The sequence below is a fragment of the Apiospora marii genome, assembly GCF_038362585.1.
Source record: "Apiospora marii strain CBS 49790 chromosome Unknown utg000006l_segment0_segment0, whole genome shotgun sequence".
Classification (NCBI taxonomy): domain Eukaryota; kingdom Fungi; phylum Ascomycota; class Sordariomycetes; order Amphisphaeriales; family Apiosporaceae; genus Apiospora; species Apiospora marii.
In genome coordinates this window covers 1,436,898-1,458,054 of record NW_027117378.1, presented here as the reverse complement: position 1 = coordinate 1,458,054, position 21,157 = coordinate 1,436,898, and the positions used below count along the sequence as shown (strand labels likewise).

Genomic DNA, 21,157 nt, shown 5'->3' with positions numbered 1-21,157 from the left:
GCAAAATCCCAAGATCTTACTGCGGAGAGAACTGAGAGTAAGGAGAGTACGACGTGTCGTAGTCGAACTCCTCCAGAGCGGCCAGGCGGGTGCCGCGATCATATTGAGAACGACGACGTCGCTGCTCGTCGCGGTAGTGTTGGCCAGCGTTAGGGGTGAAGAGTCCAACATGCTCAGCATTCTCACAGCTACGCTTCATCTTCGAGTGGTTGTCCGGAGAAGGGAACGGCTCTTCCTCGCCAGCTTGAGCGGGTGCGGGACCATTGACGGTGTAATACAGCTTAGGTCGGTAATGGGCTGCCTCGAGCATGACTGAGCTGTTGCGGAACTTCTGGACCAAGCAGTCCTTTCCCTGGATTGTGGCATAAGAGATCTCGGCAACCTTGTCACTCTTGAAGCAGTTCCATCGCTGGTTACCACGTGCTCGGACAAAGTCGATGATGTCCAGCGGGTCGACGAAGTTGATGAAAGCATAGCCCACGTTGCAATCGTTGGCGAAATCGATACGAAGGTACATGAAGTCATACTTGCCCCAGCTCGACTCATCGACGATGCCCTTTAACATAGCCTGGTCAACCTTGTTGGGGATGTTGCGGAGCATGATCGTAGTACGCACGTCGATGCCTTCACGGATGCGAGAAATGTCGACGTGGTTATGCTGGCTACTGGTGTTGCCGTGATGGTAGGGAGCCCGTTGGATTCGGATTGCGTGCTGTCGGCGGCCGTCAATGCTTCTGGGGAAAGCCTCTCCGTTTCTGTTGAAGCCGTCCGAGACCCGAGGATACTGAGGGAAGCCGGCGTATGAATCCATGATTCTGGGATATCCGATAGGACGGGGCGATGCCCAAACTTGTTGGTACTGGTCGAGCAGATAGGGTGCGGGATACATCATTGGAACCATACCCAGCGGAGCTTGGACTTGAGGGCGTGAGATTGACAAACGCTGTAGATCGTTGGCCAGATCCGATGTGCTGCTAGGGCGAAGGGTAGGAACGGTGGCCGGGATGTCAGGTCGATGAAGGGTCATGCAAATCTGGAACCCTTGCTGTGGTTTGTGTCAGTAAATTGTTCGTATTTATATAGGATCCCCACACATACCTCTGTGTTATGCAAGTGAAGCTTTGAGACTGCCTGCAGAGAAACGTCGTTCTCACAGTATTCAACAATAGCATTGAAGACGCTACCCTCGACACCTGTGGCTTGCAGCTTGAATGCAAAAAGATCACCTTCATTCTGTAGCTTCTGCTGCAGCATATCGTACAGCTGCAGAGGATTGGTTCCAGCAAGAGAAGGAGGAGCGAAGACTGCAAGGGCAACTTGACCTTCGTGCGCTGTGACGATACCACCTGCAGGAGTGATCGCCTGTGAGAACTCGCGTGGGTTGATGTAGAGGGCAGTCCAGCCTTTTCCACCAAGTTGGGCGTTTTGGTGAAAGATGCAGGCATCCCGAATGTTGCTGAAGCGGGCGTAGACCACATTGCCGCGAAGCTCAATCTGGTTCGTGCCTGACAGGCTGAAACCCCGGTGTGCGAGAACCTCCCACGGGTTAGCCCGAGACAAATTCAACGGCGGCCGAAATAACTTACAGAGAGATAGTTGTCGACCTCGACCTTGTGGATGACAGCATTGCCTGGAATGTAAATGATGAGGCATCGTGACAGGCCAACATCAGTGCTGAGACCCTGGTGGACAAACCCGTCGGCCTCCTTGGCCGCAATGACCGTAGGCGGTCCACTGGCGGGCGGAACCGGAGTTGACGAGTGAGGTGAAAAACAAGAGGCTGTAGGGGAGAGGCTGTAGCTACTGACGAAGGGATCGCGGTAGCGACGACGAGAATCCAGTGAAGCGGGCGAAGCGGCAACGACGACACCTCTGGTATCACGAAGGCCTAGGCCGATCGAGTGAGGTGCCCGGACGGAACGAGACACGCCATCATCAGGGGAGAATGTAGTCAAGCGTGTATCCGGCGTGCCATTGAACGAGTCAGCGGCGCCGCTAGAAGAGCGAGGGGATTGCATGGCCAAAATTGACAGTGGCAATGTTGTTTCGCGTGTGGATGGGGGAGTGGTAGGGGAGTGGTAGGAGGGTGGTTGGGGAGTTGTGATGGGGGAGTTGTGATGGGGGAGTTGTTGTGTGGGTTGGAGGAGGATGGAACTCGACGATGCCTTTCGAGGACCTGGTGTGCCTCAGTGCGAACTTATAGAGTACCCAAGTTGGAACTCGACCGATTTTACCTTGTAAAAGAGTGAATGTAGATCCTTGTCGTCGAAACCACACTGAGCTCGTCGTCGAAACCACACTGAGTTCGTCGCCGTTTCAAAAGTGGTGAATATAAGGTCGATGTTGATGTGCAGTGACACGGATCGCCGAAGGCTTGCAAGGTGAAGTCTTATAGCATCGCCGAGGCGGAAGGCTTGCAGGTTTGGAACAGAAATTTTTTCAATCTTGCGTGCCTGCCTCGAGTTGAGTGTGGAATGGAAAACCAAGTCGAGTGGTGAGGAAGGAGCGTTCCTTCCTTTTCCCCGGACTGCAATACCTATCGTTGGGAAGGTACGACTTAAGGGGATATGTTTTACCACATGGCGTGACTGCAGTCCCACCCTGATCGCCGCGACGACCACCTGGTCTTCGGCGAAAATCATCATTCATCAATGTCATGTGCATGTAGCAGCCAGTCACTTGATTTCACTTTGGACGATGCACTGATATATATGTGCACCAAATCACACATAGGTATTGTCATAATGGGTACCTATCTGATGCGATATGTGTCACGTCTCTTTCCTGATTAGGTTATGAAAGGGGTATTTGCCGGCCGCTTATTGGCCAGATTCGTGGCTACCTAAGGTCGGGAAGCCGGGCTTCCCGGATCTAAGTACCGAGACACCTGGGTTAGGTAAGTGGGTGTATTGTGTGCCACGAGGCTTACCGACCATACACTGACTAAACTGGATGCTGACCAAGTCCTAAGGAACATGTTTTTCAATTATAATGTAGGGGGAGGTGTTAGGTAAGAACTTTCCTTAGACAGGAGGAGATGGCCAAGGAAACTTCGGATGCTGAACATTCGTTGTCGTTTGGGGTAAACGTGACAACAATCAACTATGCATTGATGGGACGAAATATGTAAGCTTGCAGAGCACCAGACGAGGTACATTTGCCATGTTATTATGGGCCAGAAGGAGTCACTGGTGATCACGCTGACATATTTCCATAAAGATATGTGTGCTATGTGCGATGTAGTAGGGGTAAATTTGCTGTGTCTGGATCAAACAGATTTGGTGAGGGCCAGAGAATTTGAAAAACCATTGTACATACCTGCCTACCACTCAAGTTATTATATAACATGGTAATTGTGATAAATTGTGCAACTATCCGGCACATGGATGGTCTTAATCGGTCTGTTGCGGCCCCCTTTTCCAACTGATCCTATTCACATCTTACTGTGACATGGAGGTCAAGAACCCTTGACCCTTACCAAGTATAAAGAAACCGGATAAAACAAATTGGGGAATAACCATTTCCATTGATCAAACAATAAAATCTTTGCTGGCAGCAAGTATTAATTTTGTTTGTGGTTTTTATCTTCAATCAACTTGTTGAGGTAACCCCTATTTTGTCACCCCAACTTCCGACTTTTAGCAGGTAGGCGATAAATTTAGACCATCATGCGATGCACATATATGTACTCTTCCCTCGATGCTAACGAAGGAGGTAGCCAGGTGCGAAACCCCATGTTCTAGTCAACAAACGTCCCCAGATTTCGTACATCCCGGGACCTCCTTTCCGCCTACCTCCTTAATAGCTCCTCGGCAGCCCCAACACCTTCTCGCCAATATAATTCATAATCATCTCCCGCGACACGGGCGCGATCCTCGGCACCAGGCACTCGCGCAGCCACCGTTCGACATCGTACTCCATCGCGTACCCCATGCCGCCGTGCGTCAGAACGGCCCGCTCGCACGCCGCAAACGCCGCCTCGGCCGCGAGGTACTTGGCGCTATTAGCCGCCACGCCCACGGCATCCTGCCGGACCTTCCCCGCCGCCGCCGTCTCAGTACCATTACTACTACTCTGGCTCTGGTCGTACAGCCGGGCCGCGTGGTACGTCGCATGTTTCGCGGCCTCGAGCCGCATGTAGGCATCGGCAAGCGGATGCGCAATGCCCTGATTCGCACCAATCGGCCGCCCAAACACGACGCGCTCGCGAGCGTAGCCAGCAGCCCGCGCCACGGCCGCGTACCCCAGCCCCAAGGCCTCGCCAGCCAGCAGGCAGCGCTCGGCGTTCATGCCGTGAAGGATGATCCTGAAGCCCTGGTTCTCCGTCCCGACCAGCGTGTCCGCGGGGATCTGATAGTTGTCGAAGAACACCTCGTTGGCGTCGACGGCGCGCCCGCCCATCTTCTTGATCTTGCGCATGTCCAGACCCGGGACGCTTTCCCGGTCGAGGTCGATGCAGAACAGCGACAGGCCCTCGCTCGGCTTGCGCACCTCCTCGAGCGGCGTCGTGCGCGCGAGCAGCATCATCTTGCGCGCCACCTGCGCACATGTGATCCAGATCTTCTGCCCCGTGACGCTGTACGACTTGCCATCCGCGCTCTTTCGAGCCAGGGTGCGCAGGCGGAGTGTGTCGAGCCCCGTATTGGGTTCCGTGACGCCGAAGCACGTCCGCCATTCGCCCGAGATGATCTTGGGGATTGTGCCCTCCCGCTGCTCCCGGCTGCCAAACATGGCCAGAGGCTGGGTGGCGTAGACGTTGGCGTGGATTGACTGAGCACCTGCCATTCCCGCACCCGACTCCGCGATGGTCTGCATCATCATGGTGGCTTCGGATATACCGAGTCCGGAACCTCCGAATTCCTCCGGCAGTGCAATTCCTAGCCATCCGTCCTTGGCTAGGGCTGCGTGAAACTCCTTGGGGTCTTGTTCACTCTGATCATGTTCTTGCCAGTAGCTATTTGGGAACTTGGCACACAGAGTCGCCACAGCTTCCCGGACCGTCATTTGATTTTCGGTGAAACCACTAGTTTCCATGATATGCTGTCGACTGGTGGCTGAGAAGCATCTGTGCCGAGCATCAGCATTTCTGCGTAACGTAAACGGTCTGGCACATTCTAAGAGAGATTCGTGGAAGACGGTGCCAGCCCTTGGGAGATGTCGCAATGCTCGAAACATTCTTTCCCTTATCAATAGATTCCTACAACGGTGAAACCTGATATCTTAATATGGGACAAGTCGAATCAAGGGTGAAAACAACCATTGAACTGACTTTCCCAGTGAGCCTCGGCAGTAACATAGCACTGCATCTTCGATGATGGGAATAGCTGCGGGGTGCTTAACCCCCACTACCCCAGATGCATCGGGTCGATCATCACTTCCACAAGTATATGCAGCAGTACATGGAACAATTTGGATTACTACTGATTTGCAAAATTCATATATTCTTCGCATTCTTGTTCTCGGAAGTCCCGCATCTTCTGGCATACCACTTCAATGTATTGATAGCAGCATTGCCTAAGTACAGTAGGTTGCTTTCCAGTAGAGTTTGATCCATCTCCATCGAAAGGCGAACCGACCCTCCACACTCCGCACTCCAAGATCGCCAAGAAGATTGGGGATCAGATCCCCCATACAGTGGATCTCGGCTTGTAAGTCCTGAGAAGCAGACGACAGCAAAGGAAGAACGACAACATGATTTTGACACAAGGCTCTATCTGGTCAACTCGGGAGATATTGCGCGCTAATATTGCCTTAGGAGACACAATATTAGCCAGCTCAAGCTCCTGGGGATGGCAGCCAGAGCGCCGGGGAGCTGCACGCTTCTCCACGCCCATAGACCGTCACTATTAACCCTCGTATCGCCGCCACCAGCAGTAGCCAGACAACGACGGAGCTTCTGGGCCAGCCAAACGTGCTTTATTAAGTCCACATCATCAACGCCCAAGCCAGCAGACAAGTCCCACCTGCCCCTGCACGGCATCACCGTCGTCTCCCTAGAACAAGCCATCGCCGCCCCCTTCTGCACCCGCCAACTCGCCGACCACGGCGCCCGCGTCATCAAGATCGAGCGGCCCGGCGCGGGCGACTTCGCACGGTCCTACGACACCCGCGTCGGCCCAGGCCTATCCTCGCACTTCGTCTGGGCGAACCGGTCGAAAGAGAGCCTAGCGCTGGACCTCAAGCAGCCCCAGGACCTGGCCATCCTGCATAAACTGCTCGCCGGCCTGCGGGTCGACGTGCTGGTCCAAAACCTGGCGCCGGGCGCTGCGGACCGCCTGGGCCTCTCGTACGAGGCGCTCCGGCGTGACCACCCCAGCCTCATCGTCTGCGACATTTCCGGGTACGGCGCCAGCGGGCCCTACCGCGACAAGAAGGCGTACGACCTGCTGGTGCAGAGCGAGGCCGGCCTCCTGTCGACGACGGGGGGCGCCGACGGCCGCTCGCCCGCCAAAGTCGGCATCTCCATCGCCGACATCGCGTCGGGCATGTACGCCCTGACCAGTATCATGGGCGCGTTGATGCGGCGGGACAAGACGGAGACCAAGGCGGGCTGCCGGATCGACATCTCCATGCTCGAGGCCATGGTCGAGTGGATGAGTTTCCCGCTCTACTACAGCTACCAGGGCCAGCCGGGCCCTCGTCCCATGGGCGCCTCCCACGCGTCCATCTACCCGTACGGGCCCTTCGAGACGGGCGGCAGGGGATCCGTTATGCTGGGCGTCCAGAACGAGCGAGAGTGGACGCGGCTCTGCGCCGAGGTGCTGCACGATGCACCGCTGGCGGTGGATGCGCGGTTCGACACCAATTCGAAGCGCGTTGAGAACCGTGAAGCCCTTAGGCAGATCATGCTTGGGGTCTTCGGCAAACTCTCGGCAGAAGCTGTCATTGCGAGGCTGGACGCGGCGGGCATTGCCAATGCCAAGGTGAATGACATGAAGGGCGTTTGGGAACATCCACAGCTCAAGGCACGGCATCGATGGACCGAGGTTGAGACTTCGCAAGGGCCTGTGCCGGCATTACTTCCGCCAGGAGTCTCATGTGTTGACCAGGCCAAGATGGAGGAAGTGCCCAGTGTTGGGCAACATAATGAGGCAATATTGGAACAACTAGGATTGCAGGACTAGATAAGGTGGTAGAAGAAGATATTGGCTTGGTTTGGTATTATGAAGTCGATATGAAATTTATAATGCATTGGATCTTTCTGCACTTATTTCTATTAGAAGTACATCTGCTACTGTCAGGATCGCTCTTCCTGATTAGGTAATCCTACAGTCTCCTCTTCTTGATCCCCCGGACAAGGGGATCAGCTCCATGCTCCAGAGCCTGAAACCGCTTCTCCCATCCTTTAAGTGATGGAAGACAAAAGAAGCATATAAAAAAGCTAAGGTAGGGTATCGCGTTCGTTGGTCCCTTTTCCTTGCTTGCCCAATTCAACGCAGGTGGAGTTCCCAAAGTTGTGAGTTTCTGATACACGTACCAATCGTTTCCTCTTTACCGTCGAGGCCCGTTGCCCCTGATGTAGTTGAAAAAAGAAAAGTAAAATCAACCATAACGCCCCAACGAAGTTTTCCGTGTCTTGCAAAGATGTCACAACAGCCTGATATGCAAGTGCTCCTCGATCTTTCCCTGGCAGATCAAAGAAACCCAGAAGGTGGAGGAAAGTCGCAGGTCTATCGGATTGACAGTTGTGATGCCGCCCAAGAAATCTGTCACCGGGTATTATTATTCGCCGCCCTGTTCACTAGGCGCGCCGCTGATCCCGCCATTAACAGGGGTGGCCCCATTTGTTGACACCAGTTTGATCCGGGTAGGATTCGCCAGCGGCTGAGGGGTTCCGGCACTGGTGGTGGGCGCAGCACTGCTCTCCTTGGCGGAGGGATCCTCAAGCTCGGCCAGCTCTTGATGGTCGCTAAGCGCCTGTTGCGCCTTGGCATTAAAGTAATTCTGATGACCAAAAGTTAGTAAAAACGCCTCCATGCTTCCATATAGTATTAAAACTTACCTCCATGACAATGGCATCCGAGTAGAGCAGGCTCCCATCTTCGTTGTACGTTTTGCAGTTACTGCACATGAGCATGATATCCTTGCGCATGTCGTTGACACTGTTGTACTCTTCCTTCTTGATCTTGGCCAGTATCTGGTTCATACAGATGGGGTTCTGAATAAGAAGGTAGTAGTCGCCGTAGTCACGCTTCGAGGGCAGTTTGACGAAAGGTCCAATAATGAGTCGCTTGACAGGCTCGTCGTCCCCATCTTCTTCCTTCTCCTCTGGTTCGAGGGGATCATCGGCCTCTAGGGACATCAGACCATCATAAATGCTGCGCAGAGTCTTTTGCAAGATCTGTCGCGTCTCAGGCGGTATGCGAGAGTCATTGCCATTTGTAGCCACCGCCTTGGGTCGTCCGCCCGGTCCGCGGCGCTTCTTGGCAGGCGGTTCGCCATCCTCGTCCTCAACCTTCCGCTTTTCGATGTTCTTGCTGCCTGGTTTCCGACCGCGTTTCTTCGGTGGTGTCTCAACCTCCTCCGTGGATGCCCTGCTGGCGCTTGGCGAGTTTTGCCCAGAGGTGTTGTTCATAGCGGCCAGGCGCTTGAATCGATTGGTTTCCCGTCTCTCCTTGCGCGCATTCTTGCGCGCCGCGGCGGCCTCCGGCGAATCGTCATCGTCATCGACGGCCATGAGCCATTGCTCTTCAGTCAAGCCATCATCGTACTTAACGCGAGTACGCTCACGAGCGCCACGACCAAGAACTTCTTCCTCTTCTTCAGGCTCGGGGTTACCTTCGTTCAAGTAGATCTCCGGCAGTTCGTTCTCTCCCATGAGACGGGGCATTTGCTTAGAACCAGGAACATTACCGTAAGTCGGATCCTTGGCTCGCTCCTCATCGAGTTTGTTGAACAGGTTTACTTCTTCGTCGTTTCGGGCAAGGATCATGTTGAGCTCCTCATCATCCATCTCATCTTGGTCACCCGTTTCGGCCATATCGGCAGTCTCGAGCAACGTACGCAGCATAGCGTCACGATCCGTTTCCGAAGACTTGTTATCGAATCGACCAGCCTGGATAACCTTGCCATCCATATCAAGCTTGTATCTGGCTCGCTCCAGAATCTTCTCTTCGACCGAGTTCGAGCTGATGAGTCGAAGAATTCGGACTTCGTTCTTCTGGCCGATACGATGCGCACGATCCTGAGCCTGCAAATCTTGATGCGGGTTCCAATCCGAGTCGTAAATGATGACAGTGTCGGCGGTCTGGAGGTTGAGACCAAGACCACCTGCACGTGTGGACAACAAGAACATGAAATATGGTGAATCGGGAGCGTTGAAGACTCTCAGCAAATCTGATCGATCTTCAGATTTAGTGGTACCGTCAAGTCGAAGGAATTGGATGCCGCGGTAACGCAAGAAATCCTCCATGATGTCCATGATGGCTGTCATTTGGAAGAACATGAGGACTCTGTGACCACTGGCCTTGTACTTGGGGAGAATGCGGTCTAGAAGCTCGAATTTGCCGGACGTCCTCCACAGCAAATCGTTGGCCGTACTCAAGGGGTTCATCTGGTTCTCGACTTCGTCAAATACGAAAGGATGGTTGCAGAGCTTTCTGAGCTGCATAATCATGTTGCTCAAACCACGGACAGAGGCCTTTCCGCCCTTGCCGTCACTCACAGCAATCTTGTTGTGCGTGACCATCTGTTTGTACAAACGGTTTTGCAAGGAAGAGAACTTGCACTTGATGACCTTTTCTGTCTTGTCAGGCAGATCCTTTTCGACATCCTTCTTCAGGCGACGCAACAAGAAGGGTCGCAGAACCTTGTGAAGACGTCGAATGACAAGAATCTGTTCTTCTTCGTTGAGCTCCATCTTGTCCTGACTACCGGTGTTTGCGAAGGGCGTATTGAACCACTCATCGAACGTCTTCACCGACTTGAAGATATTCGGCAGGACAAAGTTGAGCATGGCCCACAGCTCACCAAGGTTGTTCTGGAGGGGAGTACCAGTAAGAATGAGACGGAATCGAGTGCTGTAGTAATTGGATATCGTGGCGCTGAGCTTTGATTGTGTGTTCTTCATTCGGTGACCCTCGTCGATGATCATGTGGAACCACTTAATCTTGCTAAGAACCGGGCGGTCCTTGATGATGTACTCGTAGGTCGTGAGTAGAACTTGGAAACGGCCTTGGCGGATCTTGTCCTGTTGTTGCTTTCGAGCGTTCGGTGGGCCCTTGTATACAACTTTAGATACGGTCGGAGCCCACTTCTCGAACTCGAGGTTCCAGTTAGTCAGAGTACTCAGAGGCACAATGACCAAGTAAGGACCGTTCTGTTGCTTCTTCTCAATGAGATAGGTAACCAGACTAATGGTCTGAATTGTTTTTCCGAGACCCATTTCATCGGCCAGGATACCGTTGAGGTTGTTGTTGTATAGCGACAACATCCACTGCAGACCTTTGATCTGATACTCCTTGAGGTTACCACCAACAAGCATATCAGCTTGCTGCGTAACGTCTTCCTTGACACGATGGGCCACTGCGTAGTAATCGATCTTGCGACCGCCGTCCTCATCCTCGCCCTCGTCGACTTCACTTTCCTCGTCTTCAGGGGCGGCGCCGTTGCCGTGGAGCTCATAGGCCTGCCGTTGCTGTGCCTTAACAGATGAGGCAAGTTGGGCCAAGAAACCATCGGTTTGTTTGAGCAGATGGGTAATACGCGTATCCTTGGCTTGGTCAAGCAGTTTGAGATAAGCCTCTTCGTCGTTGGCTTTCAGGGCTTGCAGACGTTGCTTGGCAGTTCGCTCAATGCGCTTCTGTTCTTCCTTTTCGATGTTGAAGTGATGAGAGTACATCGTGCGACCCATCTTGGCAGTCCTGGCTCTAGCCGCACTGGCGCTCTCGAGAATCTCGGACTTGTTGTTCTGCACGGATTGGAGGAAGTCAATGTGCTTCTTCTTTTCACGATGCTCGCGAGCGTCTCGTTGCTGCTTCTCGAGCTTCTCGGTGATGCGCGCTTCGCGAACATTCTGCTTCTTGGTACGACGGTATTGACTGCGGTTAGTAGTCATAGCCAGGTTGTCGTAATGCATCATCTGTCGCCCGACCTTTTCCCGCAGATTCCGTTGCTTGGCATACAGACCCAATGCTTTCATTTCAATGATGGCTTTCCGCTTCAGAGTGTCATCTGCTTCAATAGTATCTTTTGTCGTGTCCCAGTGAGCGATGTTCCCAGGAAGCGCCTTGAGTTCCGAGTACCGCGCACGCATGCGACTGAAGATGATCTTCTCCCGTTCATGCCTCATTTGTTCCAAGTCGACACCGGTGGGGAAACAGCTGGGTACAACCAGGCGTTGTTTCCTCTGGCTGTGGTCAGCATAGGTGATTTCTCGTCGCAAAAGACCTGATTCGTAAGGCGACTTGACCATCTTATATGTTGGTCCCTTGGGAGCAGGCGGGGCTTCGGGTTCAGCGGGAGCCACATCAGGTCCTACGGACGCAGCCTTGACGGATTCGGGAGCAGGAGTGGCAGCCGTGGCAGGAGCAGGCTGGGCTGGAGTGGTGTGCTCAACGACAGCCTGTCTGCGTTGGCGCTGGGCACTGAGGGCCTGCTGCACAGCATAGGGGACACCGGCATTCTTGCCAAGGAACTTGAAGGCCTGGATCTGCTGTCTCAACAGACTGAGTTGTTGTTGAGAGAACTGCGAGGCCGAAGATGCCGTTGAAGGCGAGGCCGCGGTGGGTTGAGAAGATCCTGGTATGGAGGGAAGTGCAGACGCGCCCAGCGCTGCCGAGCTAGGCGGTTGTGATGACTGAGGCGCAGGCGTCTGCTGGGCCTGGGATCCAGAAGGTGCCCCATTGACTTGTCCGCCATTGGTGGCATTTTGCATTTGCTGCTGCTGCATCTGGAGTGCCTGTTGTTGCTGCTGGCGGTAGGCATTTTGCAGTTGCTGCTGCTGCTGAACGTTTACCAGGATCTGGTTAAGCCTCATATACTCGGGATCTGACTTGGGCACACCTCGTTCTTGCATTTGTTTGAAACGCTATCAACAAGTTAGCATACGCAGTGATGATGAGCCAGGCGCGACGGGAACTTGCGTTCTGACGCTCGGCTAGGGGGGTATAGTGTCAGGATATACTAACCATGAACATCTCCTTAATCTGCGCGCCATTCATCTGCTGAGGCATGCCCTGAGGCCCAGGATGCTGGACAGCAGGGGGTGCCTGAACCGATGCCATGATCAAGATCCGGCACTGTATCAGTGTCCGGTCAAGTGGACTGGTATGGAACTTCGGCTTCGAGCTGTTGTAGGGTCGTTGATCACAAGGTCATGACTATTGGCACCGAGTCGACTAATTGGGACAGATCGCGTTAGTAAAAAAAGCCCGTCGCTCAGCTCCCACCAGGTAAAGGAAAGCAACGAGTAGACGATAGCACACTGGCAATGGCGGATAGGTGGTGTAAAAAGATGGGATTGGACGCGTCGCAAAAGCTATGGTGTGGGTGAGGTTGCGCCAGACTTACATTGATATCTCGACGATCCTAGATAATGGGTTTTGGCAGCGCGTAATTGCAACGTATACAGCCAAGGAGCGCAGGCCGAGGGAAGATAATGTCGTTCCAGACGCGACTAAAGCGAAATAAGTGTAGAGGTTGCGATGGGATAGGGACGAATCGATGGACAAAACGCGCTGTGGAGACAGAAAGCGAGCGCGGGTGTGGTAGTTGGGTGGTGGTAGTGTGTAGTATAGGCTTCGCAAATAGTAAGAGGGCGTGGGACGCGGAGGGCGGATTGGGAGTTCAGAAAACAGCCGCGTCGAAAAAGTCGGTAGAAGGGCCGGTCGGGTGGTGCAAAAGTGCCGGAAAACGAAGGTTGCTGCCTCTTCCCGATGGTTGTCGATGGATTTAGAGGGGGGATAGGCGATGCGGCTCGTTTTTTGGATGCGCGACCGATTGATGGCGTGGAGTGAGATGGTTTGATGTGAGAGACGAACCTGGGGAGCCTTTGCCAAATTTGCTGGCTGGGAACACTGACCACTGCCGACTGCCTGAAATTGGGAAGCGTGCCAAGTGTGTTTTGAGCGCACTGTCTTCAGAGAGGTCCGTGACCTCGGAAAAGCTATCATCCGAGTGGACCAGGCTGTCCAGGTGGATACGCTTTACTGGTGCTCCAGCCAATCAGAATTAGATATCCCTTTGAGATACAGCTGTGCTTCACGGTGGCTCAGGATGAATTGCCTGCTCCCATTGAAGACTAATAACAATGAAGGTTTCTATACAAGGACATATATTACTATTACAGATCTTACGAAGAAAGCTGCTGTGGGCTGTGAATGCATGGTCAATGAGATAGGAGCTGGCTGTGGGCAGAATTGAATTTAAAGGCCTCTTCTCTTGCTGACTTTGAGCGCATCCTGGCGGCTGTTTCGCAGCAGCTCATTGTCCCGCAATGGCCGTGGCCATCAATGAGTTCCTTTTTCAGCACCCAAAAGCTTATTGGTAGTATAACCTAGGCATTCGATCAAGATCGTCAAGAAATGCGCTCCTCGTTTCATTGGTCGATCCCAGTCCCTTGTTGCGCACTTACATTTAGAGGACGCATACCACGTATGACGGGAAGCTTCCCATCTTTTATGCTTAAACGCTGCTGTCCTACCAGAACGCGTCGTCTCCACAGCTTTTGGAGGCTAAAGTAAGATTATACGTGCATGATTAGTTAAGACTGCCTGGCTGTTTCCGCATCAAGACATGACGTCCCTAATTGGACCCATGCAAACACGTATGTAGATCCAGACAATTCATCGCGGCAGTTGATGGATTGCCGCCTGCCCGATGCCAGGGGTGTGTGAACTGCTGCCCCGAGCACACCCTATTGCTGGACAGCCTGGGCTTTCTTGGCCCATACTAGGCAGGGCAAGGCAAAGCCACCATGACGCTCTCCTACTACCGCTGTTTACCCCTCCAGCTTTCACCGCTTGACCCGTTTCTTGTCGGGGCCCTCGTCCTCTTCGTCGCTCACCTCCGCGTATTGAGTCACAGGCTGCGTATCAGCATAGGCACCAGTAAACTTCGGGTCTTTCTTGGCCAAATCTGCATATTTAAGCAGCGCTTCCCGAGGGTCTTCATACAACATCTTGCTGAGCGGGATATTTTCGCTAACATGCTTTGAGTCCGGCTGATTGCGCATGAAAGGTGTAATTTGTTGGACTTGGGGTCTGCGAGGATCTTTCGATCTACCCGAAGCAGTGACACCAGCTTTTCGCGATCCTGACAGTTGACCAGGCGCAACGATCGCGTCACCCGACAGACCAAGAGACTGGTCCGTAGTGAACTCGGGGTTATCATCCACGTGTCGCTTCTTCGGCGCCCTCGACATGACATCTTTGGCACCGCGTGTTGACATGCTGGGGTTATATAGAATGTGTGTCTCACCGTTGGCAGAGCCGGTGACGATCTGATTGATCTTGGGATGCCAGTTCACGGTGACCAGTGGTTTGCCAGGAGTGACAGGTGTCGTATACTCTGCACTCAAGTTCCCTGGATTGAGAATATGCAAATGGCCGGTTGTCGAACCAGTGATGATGCTGGCCGAATTGGGTCCGTATTTGATATTCGTCATTGGGTAATGGTCCGATGTCGATGGGTGGTCAACAGTGACAAGTGGCTCCTTGAATTTGCGTGTGTCCCATAGTTTGATCAGGTTGTCGCCGCCCCGAGTGACAACCATGCGACCATCGGAGCTGATGTCAACTCCGCCGGTCCATGTGTTGGGTTTGTGCGCGTCTCTGATCTCGGCAGCAGGCCGCGACCAAGGGCCATTGCCGCTCCACATAACCAATGTGCCATCTAATGCTGCCGACACCAGGACATTGCTTCCGCCCTGTGCTGGTGCTCCCCAAGCCACCGCTGTCATTCTCGATCGGCCTGCAACACCGAGGGCCTTAGACTTGAAGACCAATACTTCTTTTTGGCTGCGTTTGTTGTTGATATCCCAAATGCGCAACGTGCTATCTGTTCCTGCCGTAACACATAGGTTCTTATCCGTGGGATGCCAGGTACCGGTAGTGATTTCCGATACGTGCCCTTTCGTATTATTCATGTCTCTCAAGTACATGTCGCCCTTGACGAATTCGGTAATAACGTCGCCATCCCGAGACATGATCTTGGCTTGGGGATGTGCTGATACACATAAAAACATGCTGCCGGCAAGAGGATTGAACTCGACATGGTGAATCGGGTGTGCCTCGGAGGCAGCTGAAGCTTTGGTCTGATATGGGTCGACACTCCGGAAGGCGCGGATGGTGGTAGGAGTCATGGAGGCAAAGTCGTGCAGCTTCACGGTACAGTCGATGGACCCTGACACCAGCCTGCCACCGGCGGGATCTAGGGACACTGAAGTGACTGCGCGATCGTGCGTCTTGATGACCATTTCATGCGACGTGGGATATTCATCCTCGTCCTCGTCGCTATCTGAGTCGTCATCGTCCTCGTCGCTGTCCTTCTCGGCCTCCGAGCTTGAATCGGGCCGTTGCTGGACCTCCTTTCCCTTCTCCAGCTGTGGTTTTTCTGTAGGTCGTTTGCTGCGCTCGAGTTGGGCGGAGATGTCAGCCTCTTTAGATTTCTTGCCGAAGGAAGTCGGTAGAAAGGCGCGCATGGGGTCGTCCTCAGCCAGGTCGGGTCCTTCGACCTGAAAATCGTCGTCGTCGCTCATCTTGGGGGATTAGGGAGGGATTGCTGGGCGATGCGGCTGCTCAAAGTGAAGATTGTAGGCGGCGATCGCGAGGCTGAAGCAAGCGTAGGTACAGATGTAGATAGCTTAAAAGAAGTTACGTTAGTGGCTTGCGGTTTAGTTGCGGTCATGTCACTGTGACTGACCCCACTCAAAAACCCAACCTTGCCATCCTAAGCTGGAGCGCCAGGAGCCACCAGTAGTAGGTAGGAGCCACCGGCATGAACTGTGCCCACTGCCCACTGCCCCCTGTGTGAGCCTGTTACTGAGCCTGTATGAGCCTGTGAGGCGCTTCAGTGACAGCATGTGGTACGCCAAGCACGATAGATGACGGAGGATCGCTTGTATCGGCGTCGGGCAGGAACTTTGGAACCACAATTTCTTGGAGGAAGACCCCCAAAGGACCCTCTATTCGTTAATGCCTGCGATTCATGTCCAGGTGGACGGGTTTATCATTATCAAATCCCAGGGACCAATAGCTTCACTGTCGCTTTTGTTACCCACTTGCCAACTCCCTCGACTATTCTCGAATTCGAACAGAGAACGTCTCTCTCGCGTGCTCAACTTTCTACACCTCACTCATCTGGCCGACCCCGAACGTCTTCTGATGCCAAAGGGTCGAGCGGTTTCCCCTAGCAATGCGACCGTCAAACGCGTTCTCGTGTCCAAGTTACGTATGGTTACTCGAGCATCTCCGGTTTATCTAGAGAGCGGCCTGCTTCGGCAGCTCACCTCGGAGGCCCGTCCCAATCGTTTCCTACTGGACTGGTTTCTCACAATTGCGACTCAGTCGGGAGGCCTGGTATAACAGTCCCTACACGATGCCGATCATTCCGAAACCCTACGATGCGAGCTGGGTCTTCGCTGGCTCGGGCGACAACGGCGACAATGACGATTCGGCCCCCAGGATTGGAAACTGGAGTTCTCTTATTGGCATCATCACGTCCATTGTCGGAAATATCCTGATCGCTTTGGCCTTGAATGTCCAGAGATATTCGCACATCAAGTTGCAGAAGCGAAAAACAGAAGCAAGGGAGAGGGCGAAAGAGGCTTTACGGAGAGCCCAGGATGGAGGGCGGAACGGATACGGCGCAATCAACGAGTCGGTCGCAGACTCTGACCACCACGCCGGTGAAGAAGATGACGTGTTGGAATCGCGTCCCCTAATGCATTCGAACGGATCGAATGATTCGTCGTGGAGCGGTACCTCGGCCGACGAGAAGGAAGTCGCCTCAACATATCTCAAGTCACCATCATGGTGGCTGGGCCAAGTGCTCATGACGGTGGGAGAGATGGGCAATTTCCTGGCCTACGGCTTCGCGCCTGCTTCTATCGTGTCGCCTCTTGGAGTCGTGGCCTTGATATCCAACTGCGTCATAGCTCCTCTCTTCTTTGGCGAGATTTTCCGAGCCCGGGATTTCTGGGGCGTCGTCATTGCAGTGGGAGGTGCCGTGACTGTTGTGCTGAGCGCGAAGCAAGAGGAAACGAAACTGGAGCCTCACGACGTATGGGATGCTATCACAACGGTGGAATTCGAGATTTACATGGGTGTATCCATCTTCTTGATCATCGTCCTCATGTGGGCCAGTCCCAGATACGGCAACCGTAGCATCCTGATCGATCTAGGTCTTGTTGGACTGTTTGGTAAGTCCACCTTTGTTGCTTACTAGTTGAAAATATACTAATACAAAGTAGGGGGCTACACGGCGCTTACCACCAAAGGCGTCTCCTCTATGCTGTCGTCGACTCTCTGGAGAGCATTTACAACTCCAGTCACCTATGGTCTACTTGCTGTCCTATTGAGCACTGCAGTAATGCAGGTTCGGTATGTGAACAAAGCACTTCAACGATTTGATTCGACTCAAGTTATTCCGATCCAATTTGTTCTGTTTACTCTTTCTGTAATCATTGGAAGTGCGATCCTGTACCGCGACTTTGAGCGTACTACCTTGCAGCAAGGCATCAAATTCATCGGGGGCTGCTGCTTGACCTTCTTCGGCGTCTTTCTTATTACTAGCGGCAGGCCCCGCCACGACGAAGAGGATGAACTATCGGATGACGAGAACATCGAAGAGACTATTGGCCTGACGGAACAAGAATCGAACGGCGACCGTCCAGTGAAGCCGAGCAACCACCACCCAAGAAGCAGCGTTTCAAGTACTGCTTCCTCGCGTCATTCCTCTCGACGAGCTTCGCGGATTAGTTTCGCCGAGTCAGGGGTGAATAACCCATTGAATTCAGTATTACATAACACAGGCGTGCCGTCGTCAAGAAAGCCTGACGGTTCGTTGTCTCGAACCTCGTTGCCCTTGGAATCATCGCCATTACTCAACAATCCTTGGCGGAACTCGGTGGAGGACCGTCCGGCACATCCTGGGTTCATGCCGACGTTTTCGGACGATAGCGTTGTCACGATACACTCGGCGACCTCTACGAATACCGATCCGTCGCCCACTACCGGATTCGGAGCCGCTCCTTCCACAACGACTTACCCTACTACAAATACACCATCAGAGAGACCTACAACGCCGCGGCCTTCATTCTCATCGTCTAGGCCTCACAGTCATCATTTCTCGAATACGATTATGTCGCCCTCGCCACTCTCCTCAACCATCACCGCGGTAGTGGCCGATACGCTACTGCGCGATGACAATACTATGCCTCGAAGGAAGTCGATTCGGCGACTGCGGCCGACCCTGAGATCTAGTTTATTTGTCTCTCAGGACGAGGCCGACTTGGACGCGCAAGAATCCGATGTGCTGCGGCCCACGGCAACAGAACCGAACCTTCTCCAGAGCACTGCACCGACGACACCAGCTGCCGGGGAAGTGGTCGCCGACCCGGTGATCGGGGCCGAGGAGCGTCATGGCCTTCGCGGGCGTGCCCGTAGCGTTAGCAACACCCTGGGCGACTTCTTCGGCCGTAAGAGCAAGCGGCGCAACACGAATCCCGAGACTGGCTCGAGAGGCAATAGTCCGCCCGGTGCAATGCCTTCCACGGTGACGGCGGCTGGTAATGCTGGACCAGGAGCACAGCAGGATGGTGCCGCATGAGAAAATAGACTTGCCGGGAGGAGAAAAATGCGATTTCTACATGTACAGGGGGAACATAGCATTGCACTTGTCATTTGAGGCGCGGGCTATAGCCACATTCTGTATTTTCCGTTTGTTTGTTTTTTTGAGAGCGTTCAGAGACAATGCATTGGATAGGCGTTCAAGTGTTGCCTTTTTCTGGTTTAATTGTATGAGTTTGTTCCCACTATACTGTTAATACCCCTCGATCGTTCGTTCGAGCTCTTCTTCCGAGCCAGCGGGCGGCGCCTTATAGATTTTATCAATGCAGAAAACAACCCATCAATCATATATATTTAACCTCACATCATTTGGTTTTTGCCCTATCCTCCCCTCCCTCCCCTTTCGCTCTCTCGTATGGATAAAGATTTCCCAAATTGCTTCCAATGTAAGAAAGGTCAGCAACATGTTCAGCCATGCCGAATACCCATCTTCGCCCTTACTTGGTAGTCTGCCAAGGTCTCAGCCGGTCCAATTGAGAAGAGCATGCTTACCGCTACCCGACTTGGCATATGCACGCTGCTAGGATGATAGCTCGATAATGACGATGCTCACACCAAAGTGAAGAGAAAACCGGCCGCGCGGCGAACCACCACCCAACTACAGCACCACCACTCAACTGATATGCGATGCGGGTGCCCCAAGGAACCGGCCAATCCCCCAGTGCGGGATTGGTTCGTTTGGTTGGTAGGTAAACGGCCCCTCGCTACGATGCACGCCCGTCATGACCGTATTGTTCGTACATCTCCCCTCGGGTTTTCTTGTTTGTTTATGGGACCTTTTCCATTCCAGTAAGTCTCACGCAACGTAGGCCAAGTGGTTGCCTGCCCTTACTTCAGATATATAGGCCTTGTTGGTACAGGCCGCCCCGCCATCGAATATTGACAGGCCAGAGACAACTATCTCTCCATACTACTACATAAATACCACTACTACTCTCTTGTCCATCACTTGCATTAGTGGGCGCTGCCGATCGAAATCTTGACTGTGACTCTCTGCCCCGGCAGCATTTTCACACATATCACCATTAGTAGTCACAACCCACAACATGGCCGACATAACATCCACCCTGGCGGCGAGCAACACCTTCGCCACCATGGCGGCCCCCGCGCCCACGCCGCCGACGGCCGTCTTCACGCCCGACCCGGGCTGCGTGGACCCGTCCAACAGCGCCAACTACTGGGTGGTGACGACGAGCTGCTACCTGAACAACTGGGACCGGCCCGGCGCGCCCTGGATCCAGAACTCGACCCCGGACTGGCTGCGCTGCTCCGTCTCCATGTTCGGCGTCCCCGAGCACGGCCGCCCCGAGGCCTCGACCTGCTTTGCCGGGATAGGGTACCCCGTGGCCACCGCCGCCACCAACGACGCGGGCGAGCAGGAAGGGCCCCGGACGTTCTACGGGGACTGTCCCGTCGGCTACGCCGCGGCGGCCATTAGTTCGGGGCCGGGCTACGGGTATTACAGTTATACCGAGGGCAGCTTTGATATCAGTGCCTACGTAACGACGTGTTGTCCTACGTAAGTGTTTTTACCTTGACTTCTAACTTCGTTTGCTAATACTATCTGCAATGCAGAGCCTACCCCTTCCAAGCCATCACGCAGGGCCAGGGCCAAAGCACCTACACCTCGCACGACGGGCGCAATTGGCCGCTGTTCGTGTACCCGATGCCGGGCTGCTACGCGACGTCCATACAGGCGCTGTCGGGCGGCAAGGAGCTGCCCATGCAGACGACGTCCAACACGCAGGTGTGGGACAAGCGACAAGAAGCGCCGGAGCCGACCCCGGCGGCAGTGGCCTGGGACTACGAGGGCGGCACCATGTACGCCTTGGCGCAGTACATAGCCAACACCGTCTTCATGGGCACGCAGACTTGCTACGAGAACTGCGACGAGTGGCTGCCGTTCTACTACCCGGACGGAACGGGCGCCCCGGGCGAGCCCAACACGACGACGGGCGAGGTGAAGATGGCGAGGCCGTCCGAAACGGGTGGCGGAGAAGAGAACAATCCTCCCCCTCCTCCTACGCCCACTCCGACCCATGACGGAGAAGAGAACAGTCCCCCTCCTACGCCCAGTGCTACTCACGAAGGAGAAGAGAACAGTCCTCTCTCTCCTACAGTCACTGCTACCAATAGTGGAGGGGAAGGAGAAAGCACCCCTTCGCCAACTGCTTCGGGCTCGGGATCACAATCGGGCGATGGCGACAGTGGCAATCAGTCTAGTGAGCCTGCAGAGCCTACCAACTCTCAGTCGCCTGACGTCTCTTTGGCATCGCGCTTTAGAGGCGAATTCACTGTAGGAAGCTGTAGTATTGTCGCCTTGATGATCCCTCTGCTGGTGGCGACTCTCGTTTTGTAGAGTGTCGGGT

At 53.9% G+C, this 21,157-nt stretch overlaps 7 protein-coding genes across 7 annotated transcripts; 3 read left to right on the top strand and 4 right to left on the bottom strand.

Annotated features, from left to right (window-relative positions):
• Nucleotides 1-16: 16 nt before the first annotated feature.
• On the bottom strand, nt 17-2,018 carry PG985_010191 (uncharacterized protein; the record flags this gene model as incomplete). The annotated part of the gene is made up of 3 exons (XM_066829959.1): nt 17-1,045; nt 1,099-1,536; nt 1,587-2,018. 3 exons carry the CDS (start codon nt 2,016-2,018, stop codon nt 17-19), a joined length of 1,899 nt encoding a protein of 632 aa, XP_066682349.1.
• Nucleotides 2,019-3,798: 1,780 nt separating this feature from the next.
• Nucleotides 3,799-5,034, bottom strand: PG985_010190 (acyl-CoA dehydrogenase domain-containing protein; the record flags this gene model as incomplete). Its single annotated transcript, XM_066829958.1, has 1 exon — nt 3,799-5,034. The coding sequence occupies one exon, from the start codon at nt 5,032-5,034 to the stop codon at nt 3,799-3,801; it is 1,236 nt and encodes a 411-aa protein (XP_066682348.1).
• Nucleotides 5,035-5,789: 755 nt separating this feature from the next.
• PG985_010189 (CAIB/BAIF family enzyme) lies at nt 5,790-7,124 on the top strand (the record flags this gene model as incomplete). Its single annotated transcript, XM_066829957.1, has 1 exon — nt 5,790-7,124. One exon carries the CDS (start codon nt 5,790-5,792, stop codon nt 7,122-7,124), a length of 1,335 nt encoding a protein of 444 aa, XP_066682347.1.
• A 598-nt stretch (nt 7,125-7,722) lies between these two features.
• Nucleotides 7,723-12,224, bottom strand: PG985_010188 (SNF2-family ATP-dependent chromatin remodeling factor snf22; the record flags this gene model as incomplete). The annotated part of the gene is made up of 3 exons (XM_066829956.1): nt 7,723-7,944; nt 8,003-12,028; nt 12,129-12,224. The coding sequence occupies 3 exons, from the start codon at nt 12,222-12,224 to the stop codon at nt 7,723-7,725; spliced, it is 4,344 nt and encodes a 1,447-aa protein (XP_066682346.1).
• A 1,730-nt stretch (nt 12,225-13,954) lies between these two features.
• Nucleotides 13,955-15,697, bottom strand: PG985_010187 (WD repeat-containing protein; the record flags this gene model as incomplete). Its single annotated transcript, XM_066829955.1, has 1 exon — nt 13,955-15,697. One exon carries the CDS (start codon nt 15,695-15,697, stop codon nt 13,955-13,957), a length of 1,743 nt encoding a protein of 580 aa, XP_066682345.1.
• An 839-nt stretch (nt 15,698-16,536) lies between these two features.
• On the top strand, nt 16,537-18,768 carry PG985_010186 (NIPA 2; the record flags this gene model as incomplete). The annotated part of the gene is made up of 2 exons (XM_066829954.1): nt 16,537-17,359; nt 17,411-18,768. 2 exons carry the CDS (start codon nt 16,537-16,539, stop codon nt 18,766-18,768), a joined length of 2,181 nt encoding a protein of 726 aa, XP_066682344.1.
• Nucleotides 18,769-19,834: 1,066 nt separating this feature from the next.
• PG985_010185 (uncharacterized protein) lies at nt 19,835-21,147 on the top strand (the record flags this gene model as incomplete). The annotated part of the gene is made up of 2 exons (XM_066829953.1): nt 19,835-20,307; nt 20,364-21,147. 2 exons carry the CDS (start codon nt 19,835-19,837, stop codon nt 21,145-21,147), a joined length of 1,257 nt encoding a protein of 418 aa, XP_066682343.1.
• Nucleotides 21,148-21,157: the final 10 nt, after the last annotated feature.